Source organism: Charadrius vociferus, unplaced genomic scaffold (assembly GCF_000708025.1).
Source record: "Charadrius vociferus isolate BGI_N301 unplaced genomic scaffold, ASM70802v2 scaffold858, whole genome shotgun sequence".
Classification (NCBI taxonomy): domain Eukaryota; kingdom Metazoa; phylum Chordata; class Aves; order Charadriiformes; family Charadriidae; genus Charadrius; species Charadrius vociferus.
This window is the reverse complement of record NW_009649724.1, coordinates 1,346,085-1,359,810: the sequence shown is the minus strand read 5'-3', so window position 1 is coordinate 1,359,810 and position 13,726 is coordinate 1,346,085. Positions and strand designations below refer to the sequence as shown.

Below are 13,726 nucleotides of genomic sequence, written 5' to 3'. Positions count from 1 at the left end.
GGCCTGGCCGGTGGCCTGCAGGGTGCCGGGACCCTCCAGTGCCCGGTGGAACCGGGGGCTGTATGCTGGTGGCTGAAGGTAGGTCTCCTGGCTGGAGGAGAGAGGGGTGAGCTGGGCTTTCAGGGCGGTGACGGAGGCAGGGACGACGGGGTCGTCGTTCTCCTCGTCCGACTGCCTGAACTCGGGGTACATGTCTGTCTCCTCCACGAAGGGGAAGCCCTCGATCCGCCGCGTCTTCAGGGAGGGCTCCATCTCCGCCGGGTCCATGACAAAGCGGCCGTCCGGCCCGCGGCTGATGAGCTCAATGGGGGTGGTGGCCTCAGCTTCGGCCTCCGCCTTGGATACGCTGTACTTCTTGCTGCTGATGGCTCGCTTGGTCTTCTTGTAAAGGGAGAGTTCCTTCTCCTTGGTGGGGCTCAGCATCCGCTTGGCCTGCGGGCCCTGGTCATCAGAGGACTCTGAGGGGGGACGGAGCGTGCGGATGCTCTCGGGACTCACCTTGCCGGAAGACAACCTGGACCACAGGGGAGAAAAACCAAGAGAGGGGACGGTCACCCGGATGGGAAAGAAGGTCTTTTTGCCCAGAAGAACCGCCAGCTGGATCCGGCAAACAAAACGCTACCAGCTCTCAAAAGAGGAACTGCTGGGAGAAATTTGTGGGGGCTAACAACGATGGCAGAGTCTTGCCCGGCCACGGCACAAGCCAGAGGACCACCAGCAGCGCACATCATCCCAGCTCCTCCGGAGCATACCTCAGCACTCTCGACACGCTCCCCGCGGCAGGCAGCTGCCAACCCCTTGCAGCAAACTCTTCCAACACCTCGCAACAAGCTCTGCAGGCCCAGCAGAACAAAAGACAGATCCAAAGCTCAATTCCAACTCCTTCAAAGGTTTCCTATGTTCACCTGAGCTACCCATGCCCAGGAAAGCCCCCGAGATGAGGGACGTCAGGCAAACGTCCCCTCCCTCAGAACTCAACATCTCACTTGGAGATGCTGACGGATCACTTCAGACCAACTTTTTCCCCCATTCTCAACACTCAAACTTAAGGCTGAGAGCCTCAAAAGGTGGAAAGCATCAGGGTAGTTCACTCATCCCTATCCAGAAAGCCTTGGACAAACAGCATTGAAAGGCAAAAGGTTGCAGATCCAAGAGACAGCACAGGCGCGGTTATTTCAGTGCAGGGAACGAACCGAAAATAAGCAAGATCCACCAGCACCACGACATTTTGCAATGGTCCAGGAGCCAAAGCATGAGGCGTCCACATCTCAGACGCTCGCGTTCACATCAGGAAGATGCTCCCACTGCTAATCAGCAGCTATACATGCTTTTGATAGGCTCTGCAAGGAGCTGTGGCTACTGCAGCACCATGATCCACCACCTTTGGGCACATGTGGAAAGAGGCTTCAGTGAGGCACTCTTCATGGGGAAAAGATACAGGTGTAAGGTACTCTGAATTTCCCAAGAGAAACGAGAGCCAACAGAGAATGACTCAAAAACTACATCAAGCTTGCGTGAAGAACTCCACACACAGCAGGCTAGCCCTTCTCCTAAGAAGCCCCTTCAAGCTGGATGTGTAATCGAGTTCCACCTGTCAACTCCAGCTTTGGCCAATGTCCACAGATCCAACGGGGTCATCTCTTCGCTTAAAGTTTGCTGCATTTGTGCCTGCTGCTTTCTGCTCCAAAGCCCGTTTGTCTCTTGTGAACTGTTGTGTTCCCACAAGTTCAAGGAACACCCAAAACAACTCGTCAGAAGCAACGAAACAAGGTCAGACATTTCCATTTGAGCTTTGCAACAACTGTAGAAAGGAGGTACCTTGAAGACCCCCAGTCTGATGCTGCATCTAAGACAGATACTTACGGGGACTCCAAACTCTTCCTGCAGTGGGTTATCGAGAGAGGAGGGTCTGCAAGAGAATAAAAAGGGGAAAGAAGAGAGAACGCTAAGGAGGCGCAACACAACAGAGACAAGACAAACTCAACATCAAGACAACAAAAGACACTCAACAAGAGGCCAAGGTTTCATTGTTCCAGTGCTTTAATGGTTGCTGACAACAAACAGTTCCCGTCACAGGGTCCTGCCCGTCCTGCCACCGCAGTCTCGCAGGCTGGAGGAGAAGGAGCTGATCCCCCTACTCCCTCCAGCTCCCCAGCCGCCCTTGTCCCTAACGGGCCGCTCCTGCATGGCGCCTGCAGTCGCAGCTTTTGGGAAGCAAAGCGGCAGGATCTCCTTTTGCGGGGGTCTTCTCTAGCCTAGTGCAGCCGCCGGGCACTGCCCGCTCCAGGTTGGGCAAAGCTGGGCGGGAAGCAGCTGGAGAGCCCAGCTCCAGGGGGACCTCAAGGAGGTGAGTGGTCCCCCCCCATCTCTGGCCCAGAGGACACCCCAGCCCTAAACCCCCAGCTCTAGGAGTTATCACCACGCGAGAGCGCTCCCTCGGAAATCCCAGGCTAGTTTCTTTGTCGCCTCTTCACCCACCCTGCCTCTCCCGCTCCCGACCACGGGCGCTTTCAGGCACAGCCGAGGGATGAAGTCAGGGTTTCACCTGAGGACGCGCACGGACGGAAGAAGAGACAGACAGGGAAGAAGGTTACCACCACAACACAACAAGGGAGGAGAAATGAGGAGGAGACAGGAGGGAGGGAGGAAGGAAGCACACCGGGGACGGGCTCACCTTTCTTGCGCTTGAGTTTGCGTTTGCGTTGCTTGTTGACGAAGCAGGCGGCGAGTGTGCTGAAGAGGATGGCAGCAGCCAGGAAGCAGATGGTGGCAACGATGCCAGCCAGCACCGGGCGGGCTAGACCCTCGTCCGTCAGGTCAGGCTGAGGGAATACGTCTGGGGAAAAAAAACCACAACGATTAGGTATTACGCACACACCCTTGCCTGCTGCCTTCCCCAGGGACCTACCACAGCCTGAAGGCAACTGGTACCAGAAATGACAATCTCTAAGTAAAGACCCTGCTGCCAACCCAGCCCACCTGGGAGGAGCAGTCAGTGCTGCCACAGGCCACTGCCAAGGGATTTAGTGACCTCGCACCAGATAAACCTTTTTGCCTTGGCTGATGGACACCCAGGGAAGAAGCCTCTGTGCCCCACAAATACACATTTATGCACAATCGCACACAACTGCACCAAACCTGTAGTTACCTCCTGGCCGAATCAACCCACTGCAGCATCACAAGGTATTTTACCCTGTTAGTCAGTGCTTCATTTCAGCTTTTCAATGAAAACTGGGCTACGAACCCTCACAATGCCCCTTTTCTAACAACAAGCACATCCAAACCACCAGCAGACCTTCAGCTGCGGCCATTTGCGGATGCAAACCCTGCACACACCAGCGCTCCTGCTGTGCATCCGCCTGCCGGGAGCACCGGCTTTCAGCCTGCGAGGGCAGTTGCCTGGGGCCAGGGAACACGCACGCCCTGCGAGTGCTGCCAAACCCCATCAGAAAAATTGTGCGAGAGGAGCAAGGGCAGGCAAGCTGGAAGGCAGGCTGCAGCACGCAGGCTCTCTGCACGCAGCAGAGCTGGGTGGCTCCTTGGCTTTTCCACGAGAGCTATAAAAGCAGGGTTCGCCGCATCCTCGTCTCCTCCTGCTGCCCTTGCCTTCCCCACCGCAATCACCTACTCTCCTCTGCCCCTTGCTCAAGGAGCATCCTTTGAGCTGGACCGGGATGCAGGGTATGTGCAGGAGCCGCAGTGTGTTGCGGTCTCCTGTTGCAAAGCTTTTTTTCCCTTCAGACTCTGCACTGCAGAGCTACATATGCCCCTCTGCACCTTTCATTCCCTTTTCCAGGCTGTGCAGTGCCCGGTCAGAGCTTTGTTCTCTGGGCACCCCGCAGAGCCGTGACGTGCTGCCACTCTGCACCAGCAGACGCCCGACAACACTGCAGTCCGCAGGAAGGACTAAATGGGGCGGTTTGTCCTCACCCACTCCGAGTGCCACTGGTCAGTTCGCATTCAGGAGGCAGCACAGAGCCAGCAGCATGCCCAGGACTCTGATCCTAACCACACACGCATCAGCCCAGCTCACAGCCTGAGCATCTCACGCAAAAGCACAAAACCAGACATTGCTGTCGTAAGCAAGTACTGATGTGTGACACAAGTACCTGCAGAAGCAGAGATGCTCCCACAGCTGGGGGAAGAAGAAGGAGCCACCGCTTACCTGTACTGGACACACCAGCAACGTTGCTGGGTTCGCTGATGAGATCCTGCATGACTGCCAGGACCCGGAACTCGTACCAGGTGTCCTGAAACACCAAGCACATCCGTCAGGTCCCCCACCACAGCCTCCAACCTTGCCCAGCTCCTTAAAGACCCCAGCACGGGGACCGAGCCACCCTAAAAGCTTCCCCAGAGCTGCAGCAGACAGTGCAACACCAGAGGTATGGTGTGGGCAGCCCCTGCTTACCTGGGACAAGTCCTTGGCAAAAAACTCGTTCTCCGTCCCCGGGATGCCATCGTCCAAGATCTCCCACCTCTCCGCGACGCGGAACTCCATGATGTAGCGGTCGATGGGGAAGCTGTGGTTAGCAGGAGGAAGCCACGACAAGAGGACGCCTTGCTGTGTCCGGTTGGCTGTTAGGCACCTCGGTGGGGTAACCAACACCAGAGGCTCTGGAGTTGTTACAGGGAATGCTGGAGACAGAGCAGATGGCACAGGGATAACTTTGAGATTGGGCAAGGAGAAGTGCAGAGGTTGCTCTCCCACACGTGCCCCATCGGTGGTTGACAGACCACCATGGCAGTGGCAGCTCCCACCTTCCAGGAGTTTAGGGCGCGCCTTGGGTATGAGCTTTCTTATCTCAGAGATACAAAAGTGGCTTTCCAAAAGGCAGAGGACTAACAATGCAGTGACTCCAAGAAAAGGGGCACAGCGTTAGAAAACCTCCTGCTTCCTCCCACCTCTGACCAAGACAGCCCCAAGGCAGGTACCAGCACGAGGCCCTTTGTGATAGCTCCTGCTCTGAGGCGCACGCAAGTGATTTTGTGCTCTATTAATACCTCCTGACCCCAGCTGAACTTAAGGAAGATCTGAACGGTGACTGGTACAGCACAGCTCTCCCACGCTGCATCTTAGGACAAGCTTTCAGGAGCCTCATGCATCCAGCAAAGCCTACAAGCTTTGGACTCTCCATGAACTATCCTCTACACAGCTGGAAACTACTGCTGCTGATCACTATCTCTGTCCCCAGCAGATAGGAGACATGGACCAAGGCAAAGGGCCAGGAGACACGGACCAAGGCAAAGGGCCACTTCTCCCCACGGACCTCCTGAATCCCACCCCCCTCCTCCCCTTGTGCCCATGGAGGACCTACCTAGAGTGTTCACAGTGACCACCTCACTGAAGGAGCTGGTACCCAGCTTGTTTTGAGCCAAGACACTGAACTGGTATGCAGTCTCCGGTTCCAAGGTATCCACCAGTAGCCAACTGGAACCAGCTGGCACAGGGAGAGACAGCCAGTCGTGGGGGCCAAACTGGGCTCTCTTCATCCTGCCGAGAGAGAAGGGAGCATCCTCAGCAAACGTGCCTTCGACAGGCAGGACAAAGAGGCAGCATTAACTTCTCGAGCGAAAATGGAGCTTTCCCGAGCAATGGTTTGGTTTGACAGCAGTGATGCGTATGGACATGGGGCAGCCACTCGCCACCCATGAGCTGGCTCAGGGACGGCGCACACAAGGGCTGCCGGGCACAGAGCACCATCCCATTGTGTCACGCCAGCATCCCTTGGCTCATATGGACATGGCCACCAGCCCTCCCCTCTGCTGTGCACCACCTGCGCCCCGCGAGCAGGGGCAGGGACAAAAGCAGTGCCAACAGCCCTGCTGTTGGTTATCTGCTGGAGGTTATCTCCACCAGATTCCCATGGGCAAGTGGAAGCTGGTGCATTTTTACTCTGGCAAGTGCTGCAAAGGGGATGGCTGGAGCAGGAGATGGACCCTGTTCCCATTTATACCTCCACAGCTCCCGAGCCAGAGCCAAGTTTTACCTCAGTTGTAGTGCTGTACATGCAATCCCACAAGACACATTAAACTAAATCACCTTTTTTGCCATATTTGCATAAGTTGGGGGCTGCCAGCACCGCCCAGGGCATAACTCGGGGTTCGTCAGTGCAGCAGAGGCACTTGCAGGGAGCACAGGATGCAGCCTTTCCGCAGGGGTCTAACCCACAAACTCAGGGAAAAGAAAAAAAAAAAAAAAAAACCCGTCCAGAGCCGTCCCAGTATGACCCCAGCACACATGAGCCTTCAGCCACCTCTGCAAGCCGGGAAAGAACCTCATGTCCCGAAGCAGTGTCACTGTGCTGCAATGATATTGCAAGTATCAGTGCTTGTGATAGAGATGCTCTAGAGAGTCCCAGTCCTCAGCTGCAGGTTTCGGTGGTATCTGCAGAGGATTTGGGAAGGATTACTGCAGAAAGTCTATTCTGCATAGGTCAGTGGGCATAGCTATAGCCACCGGCGTCCAGCCAGGTAAATCCACCGAGTAGAAAGCAAGAGATGGAGCAAAGACAACTAATGCCGCTGCAAAGGGAGCAAAAGGTGAGGCAGGAGAAGCAGCAACAAGCTATGGAAACAAGCGAGTCGGTGGAGAGCCATGCACGTGCAGCATGCCTCCACCAAACTGTGCGGCTGTGGGCAGGAAAGCCTCCGTATCACCACAGCTCTGGCAGGGACTACAGCTCCCAGGATGCCCCGCCATGGAGGGCAGCAGAGCAGCCCTTTGCCTCAAGTGGGTTTCCCTGCTGCATTTAACCCCACCACCTTCGCATCCCTTCTCCCCAGCGCTGCTGCGGGCAGACATACAATGGCAAGGGGCTGAGGGTGGGGAGAGCAGCGGGTAAACGCAGCACTAATTGCCTCCGGGCACGGCAGACCGCCTTTGCCGAGGGACAGCATGTGTGCAGGCAGGATGCTGCGGTGGCCTTGGTGGTCCCTGGGGAGCGGGGTTTGCATTTCCAGCATCAACAACTGCATAAGCAGGAGGAGAGCATGGAACTTCGCAGGAGGCGAAGCCATGTTTTGCTTGAGTGTCCTGTAGCCACAGCAGGGAGGAAAACGCATGCCCTCCGGCTGGCCAGCTCTCCGGACAGCACTAGATGATCCAGCACCATCTACCTCTCCTGGGCTCCCCAGTCCCAGGGAGCAGCACAGCCCCAGGGCTCACACCCCACAGTCAAGGCAAGACAGGTCTCTGCCTCCCCATCGCAGGGTCCCCCCAGCACCCTGTGAATTCCATAAGACAAGCTTGGCACAAACGCCCTTCCCTGCCGCTGGCTGCTCTCCCTCAGCATGGGGTCTGGAAGAGCCTTGGAGGCAGGAACCCGTCAGCAGCAGCAGCTGCCACCTTCCTCCAAGGTGAATGCCGTCTCCAGAGCAGAGAGGTTTAACCACTCCTTCCCAAGGACATTTTCATCAGAGCAAAGTCTGCACTGCTCTGCTCGCTCCCTCATTTTTCTCCTCTGCTCGCTTCATTTCTTCTTCTTTCCATCTCCTGCCAGACTGCCCGGCCCACCCCGTAAGTGCCCAGCCTCAGGCTGGAGCAGAGCAGAAATCATTACAGGCAGCGTCTACCCTATCTCCACTCTATCAGCAGTCTCCATCGGTGCAAATTAAGGCAAGGAAGGAAAGAGAGAGCGAGAAGAAAGGCGGAAGAACGCCAGCCCCAGAATTGGGAAGGGAAGGAGCCATCCCCCCCACATTTCCAAAGACAGCTCTTCAGAAGAGGAAGGCAAGAGCAAGTGCAGAGCCCAAACAAAACCCCAACCTCGCTGCAGCTACGTTTTGCCCTCCCCTGCTCTGGGGAAAAGCCGGCAGGGCTGAGCCCGGGCCCGTTGCGGGAAGGCAGGGTGCCCCCACTGGCTTTGGGTACCGGGCAGGGCAAGCTGGCACAGGAGCGATAGGCGCAAAGCCCCACGAGGCTCAGAGCCGGCCAGCGTCTCACGGTGGCTGGTCGCAAACTCAGCCGGGATTTAATCACCTCCAGGGAGATGCAGAGCGAGGAAAGATCATTTCTGCTTAGTCACAGCGCTTCCAGGACGCACTCTATAAAGGTTGCATTTTCCATCCTCTCCCTGGCTGTTAAGCTTCATAAACAGTTTATCTTGAAATTAGATGCCAGAGGCAAAGTTACATGAATGCAAAGTGTCTTCCTTGCACCATAAGCAGAATAAAACCTGCTGGGGCAGACAGAGGTACTGGCTAGCACAGAAGGGAGACGAAACACGGCACCTACGTGATCCCACCACCACCCATCTCTCTGAGGCACCGAACGGGAGCTCAGCCCTGTAATACCCATGGGCACCGAGCCGGGCACGCTGCCCTCCCCACCCTCCTCCCCCCGGCTGCTCGAAGCTCGGGTCGGCTAGGAAGGAAAAGAAGCAGAGAGCAAAGCATGCCAGGATGACTCACAGAGGGCCGTACCAAACTGAGAAAGTCTGCTCGTATCCACCGTCGTAGCCAGGCTCCCAGGAGACGTTGGCTGAGGTCATGGCGACCACAACGTGCACGCTGGTCGGGGCGTGAGGGCTTGTGCCTGCGGAGAGAGAGGGAGGGATTGAAGGGCAACAAGACCACACACGGGCTGGAAGGGGTCTGCTCCCAGCCACGGTTGGAAAGCACCAAGCAAAAGCGCCCTGGAATGTCTGCTAGAAATAGCAGCGGGACAGCTGTGTCCGCAGGTGGCCAAAATAACAGAGCAGAAAAAGGCAGCACCACTGGGAAGTAAGATTTGAAGGAGACGCTGCTTTTCACAGGAAGCATCCCCATCTCCTCTCTTGCCGACACGCTGCCTGGGGGACCCTACCCAGGGACCCGCCACCGGCCGTCCCCGAGGACCCGTCCCCTGCCCTGCCCGTACCTACGACAGTAAGGTGGGTGCTGGCAGTAATGCTTGCGACGACGTTGGTGGCGATGCACTCCCACTCGCCGTGGTCGTCCTTGCCGAGGGAGCGGATCTGCAGGGTGCCGCCGGGCAGCGTGTTGTGCTTGCTCCTGCTGGGCTTCCCTACCTTGGGCAAGGAGCGGGGGAAGCCGGGCAAAGACAGAAAAAACATGACTCAGAAGCGGGTTGCGGGGCAGGGCGAGGCGGCAGCAGGGTCACTAAGCTACCTGTGTGGCCCAGGGGACACCGCCGGCCACCACCAAGGGATCCGGTCTCTCCGCTCGCGGCAAGGCAGCCGGTTCCCCCGTTTTCGAGAGGACCTGGCAGGGCAATGCGAGAGGCATGTGTCAGGGAGGCTGACGCCCAGCACTCACACGCAAGCGGAACACCCCACAGCACTCGCACAGACACCGAGCCCTGCGCCAGGGCACAACCTCCAGCATCCAAAGCTGAAACCGCTGCGGAGGATGGTGCACCGGCCTCCCAAATCAAACACCCACCCAGGCTGGGGAAGGCACCGCCTGCCCCAGGAGATGCCCAAACTGCCCCTCAGCCAGCGGCAGAGGAGAGCCAGGAGCCTTCACATCAGAGGTTTGGGCAGCAAGGGCCCCACAGGGACGCAGGAGGATGGCGTGCGTGGAGGTACCCGGCAGCTTTCCAGCCAAGCGGAAGAACGGATCTTGTAACAACTCAGGTCTACACCCATCAGCCAAAGCTGTGCAAATCCCACATTGTCCTGAGTCCTCTTCAGCTGTTCTTCACGCAGACGTCTCTGCTGATTGACACCGGGACCCACAGTTCAATGCCATGCAGGATGAGCAGAGGAGTGGAAGGGCATATGGGCTTACCAGTGCCAAGCCCAAGTCTTCAGGAGCCCTTCAAGAGACTGGCCAGTGCTGGTGGGCTGATGGGGAGCAAGGGAGCTTGTTTCTGCCACCTGGAAACTGAGCCCAGCCCAAGCCAGCCCCAGATGGAGTCAGGGGGGATAAGCCCAGAGTTATGACACGAGAAGGACCACCAGAAGGCACAAGAGGGGTTGAAAATAAACCTGAATAAGAATGGGGGGGGGGGGGGTAACAGAAAATTGAGACTGACAAAAAAGAGTAAATGGGCAACAATTTTTAGGTAGGTCACTTGCAATCTGTGCAAGTCTTGGTCCTCCTCGTGCTGGTAAAAGGACCTCAAAGAGATCCAGCATCTCACACCACAAGGACTGAGGACGGTGCCCACTGGGCGACGCAGGGACCCCACTCACGCTCAGGAGCCCCAAGAAGGGGAGAGGAGGCTTGGAGAGAAGATCCTGACAGGGGCACAAAGAGCCCAGGAGGTCCCCTGCACAGTGGCTTTCCTACAGGAGCAGTGAAGGTGGGAAGCTAAGGGAAGGCTGGAGGAGGACTGGAAAGCCCTGGTTGCTCCCAGGCTATGCCACCACACTGGATCCTACCCTGCTCTACAGAAAGGGACATCCTGAAATCATTATGTCCAGTCCAGCATCATTAAAACAGCTTCTTCCCAGGGTCTTCGAAGTCAGGGGGCGGCAAAGCAGCTGCTGACCAGTCAAGGCCCTTGCCGAAACACAGCCAAGAGACCCCCAGACAGTCTCCAGTGGCACGTCCCCTCTGGCCACGGGAGGTCCACACAGTGACAACAGCATTGCCGGGGCTGCCACATCCTGCTAGTGACCACCTCGCAGGCAGGCAAGGAGGAGGGTGTCCTGCAGGCAGCACCGGTGAGGAAGAGGAGGGGGGCCGGGGCAGGGGCAGCGCTCAGGTTTGCAGATGCTGCCGTGACGGTTTCACGGGATTAAAGTACTCGGTGGCCACAAGCCGGGCTTCCCCCACCCACCTGCGGGACAGGACGGCAGTGGCTCAGCCCAAAACGAAGCAGCTGTACCTGCAGTTTGTTCTTACCGGGACAGAGTGTGGCTTCTCTGTCTGCAATATTCACCAAAAGCCAAAGGCACTGCAGATTTGTCTGGCAGGCCGGGTACCTTTCTCCAGGCGATGATGGGAAAGGGGTCTCCGGCAGCAGCGCAAGGAATCAACAGCTCCCTCCCTGCCTCCTGTCTGTACTCCCAGCCTGGTAGCACCGTGAAATAGGGGGGGTCCTGCAGCCAAGGGAAAAGGCAAGGAGCGTCAACCCGTGCCAACTCCCAGCGGCTCCCCACCACTAAAACCAGCCCTCCCTCTTCCAAAACAAATGAATCACCAGCTTGGGTAAGGTTGAGGCACTGCAAGGAAAGCCACGGCTGAAACCATGTGCTAAGGAAGCTACGGTACACCAAATTATACGCCCCGAGGGAAGTTTTCTCTGCAGAGACACTGCACTAGGGCGCCTTGTTTAAGTTTTAAGGAGGTAAATAGGAAAAAAAACACCCACATCGCATCAGACATCAACCCGATTTCATTGATTCTGCACCCGTCTTAGCGGATGTGTGTGTCTACGCTACACAAAGCACTATCATGTGAACCTCAGCGAGACACCATGAATCACCGCCGCTCACAAGCACGGGGACGTTTTGTTCACGGAAGGAAGAGGCAGCAGCTCCCCCCCCAGCCGCACCGGGAACCACATCGGGAGCCCAGCACGCCTCGGGCTCTGCACACAGCAAGAGCACGGAAAGCATCTCTAGAGCTCAAATCATCCATTTATTCAAATCCTTCGTGAACCCAAGCCCAGGTCAGCAGGGCTAAGTGTTTTGTTGGCAAAAAGACCACCCCAGGGACATGTTTCCTCAAACTACCCCGGTCCAGCGCTACCAAAACCTTATACTCATCATACACCGGCTACATCCCAGCCTGTGCCAAAACCTGTGCTGCTGCTCCGGCAGGGTATTCCCAGCTGTACCAGTCAGGGTGCCCTCAGGGTTTGCCTGTCCTTGTGGGAAGCGCACCTCCAACCACAGCACAAACGCACATTTGCACTCCAGCCTCTGCTGTTCCCCTTCAAGGATGCTTGCAAGGGCTCGCGTTCGCCTTTCTCAGCACAGGTAAGAGAGACAAAGCTCAGAGCAAAAGGCGATAGGTTTTTGCTAAGCTGAGCAATGTGGGTAGAAAAGTGGGCAAGTTCGGGGGGCACAGAGCCCTTCTGGAGCGCTCGGAAAAGCAAAGTAAAACCTGAATTTCTGCACAGAATTAACAACCAAATAAGCGGCATAGAAAAAAAAAAAGCACCTCATCCATCCCTGCAGCACTGGGCTGAACAGGAATACAGAACAAGTGACATGCACATCGCAAAATCCACGTTCAAAAAGCCTAGCTATAGCGTAAGACGCCTCTGCAAAGCACACACGCATTCAGACCGCCTGGCCTGGGACTCCAGCGCCCCGCACAACCCCGGGAGCTCCTCTCGGCACAAGAGGACACAACCCATGGCAAATCTGCCAGCTGCAGAGCAAGGATTTTAGCAGGCAGGTTACCTTCAGTACCAGTCGGGCAGGGGGAGACTGGCCCATCGTACCCAGGGCGTTATAAGGCACACAGGTGTAAGTGCCGAGAGCATCTTCGGTTGCCTCCTCTATCCGGATCGACCCGTCTTCCAGCAGGTTCCAGCCAGAATACTGCAGCGGTGAGAAAAAGGAGGCTGACTTATCCTACGCCCACCGCAGCTTATTATTTTCCCTTCAGCCAAGCCCCCCACCTAAGCCCAGGGCGGCTGTAGCATCCCCCGGGAGATGCCCAATTCAATTCCCAGCATCCGAGCCATCTCCTCAACCGAAGAGGGGCAAGATCAGCCCATCCAAACGCAGCCCTCTGGAAAGGGCTGCCCTGCTCTATACGTGCCCAACGACAAGCGGATTTGTCTTGCTACTGCTCTCGTCCCTACACACAGCCAGGCTTCTTCAAGTAGCCCAAAAACATTTAACATAAGAATCTATCCCACCCTAAGTAAAACTCGTCCTGGTGGCACCAAGGAGACAGCTACGCCCGAGGGGCTGAGGGCACCAAGGGCCAGGAACCCACAGCAGCAACAGGTTTAAATGGAATTAAAACCTCGGATCGTTAATATTTAAGCAAAAAATTTAAAATACTGAGTGTTTTCTTTAAATTTTTAATGGCTAATATCCTTGCTCAGACTATCAAACTGTGATTACAGGAAGACAGACACTTGTTAAAAGGGTCTTTTAACCATCAGTTGCCATTGGATAAAAAAGAAAAAACAGGGCCATCAGGAGGTCACTTTAGAGGGAAGCAGGCATTAAGTCTTGGAGATGCAGACGGCATATCTACACGCGCCCTGGGCTCCACACAAGAACCCGAATCAACCCTGCCCACAGCTGATAAGGAAAAGCATCATCATCCCAGCCACGGGGCTGCTTCTCTCCTGACAGCGGGCTGGACCCACAGGGTGCCCGATGATGCTCACCAGGGTTTGCAGATGACGGGAGGGTCCGAACCCCTCTGTGCCCCAACACATCCCTCCCCGGGGGCTTCGTTACCTTCTCAATTCGCAGGGGACGTCCATCTTTGTTCCACTTGACCAGCGTGACCGGGGGCTCTGCCTCGACCGGGCAGCGGATATATCCATGTATCCCGATGGGAACGTAGATGACGGGGGGCATGTTCACCACACGGGCAGGATCTGGGAGGGCAGCACCACCACGTTAGTGCAGGGAAGGAGCCCGTCTCTCCCCCATCACCTGGATTCAGCAGATCTACATTGCTTTCATAATGAATTCCAAACCCAAACACCACCTTGGCTCCCACAGGCTGTTATCTCCAGGCTTGCTACACACAAATCCACGGTAATACCTGGCATTTCTGGGAGGCTTTACTCATGCCCAGGGTGTTCCTACCTGCGGCTCATTAAAAGTTACAGTTAAGAAGAAACGTTAAATATGCC

The 13,726-nt window shown here is 56.4% G+C and overlaps 1 protein-coding gene across 1 annotated transcript in view; it reads right to left on the bottom strand.

Annotated features, from left to right (window-relative positions):
• The window catches only part of IGSF9B (immunoglobulin superfamily, member 9B), a 118,545-nt gene that overhangs the window by 96,667 nt on the left and 8,152 nt on the right, over positions 1 to 13,726 (bottom strand). Inside the window, exons 8-18 of the mRNA XM_009890822.1 lie at positions 13,323 to 13,465; positions 12,303 to 12,443; positions 10,875 to 10,991; positions 8,861 to 9,011; positions 8,425 to 8,536; positions 5,319 to 5,494; positions 4,412 to 4,638; positions 4,166 to 4,250; positions 2,675 to 2,836; positions 1,864 to 1,909; positions 4 to 514 (exon numbers count right to left, since the gene is read on the bottom strand). Coding sequence (XP_009889124.1) covers positions 4 to 514; positions 1,864 to 1,909; positions 2,675 to 2,836; positions 4,166 to 4,250; positions 4,412 to 4,638; positions 5,319 to 5,494; positions 8,425 to 8,536; positions 8,861 to 9,011; positions 10,875 to 10,991; positions 12,303 to 12,443; positions 13,323 to 13,465 — 1,871 coding nt within the window. The remainder of the gene's footprint in view (positions 1 to 3; positions 515 to 1,863; positions 1,910 to 2,674; positions 2,837 to 4,165; positions 4,251 to 4,411; positions 4,639 to 5,318; positions 5,495 to 8,424; positions 8,537 to 8,860; positions 9,012 to 10,874; positions 10,992 to 12,302; positions 12,444 to 13,322; positions 13,466 to 13,726) is intronic.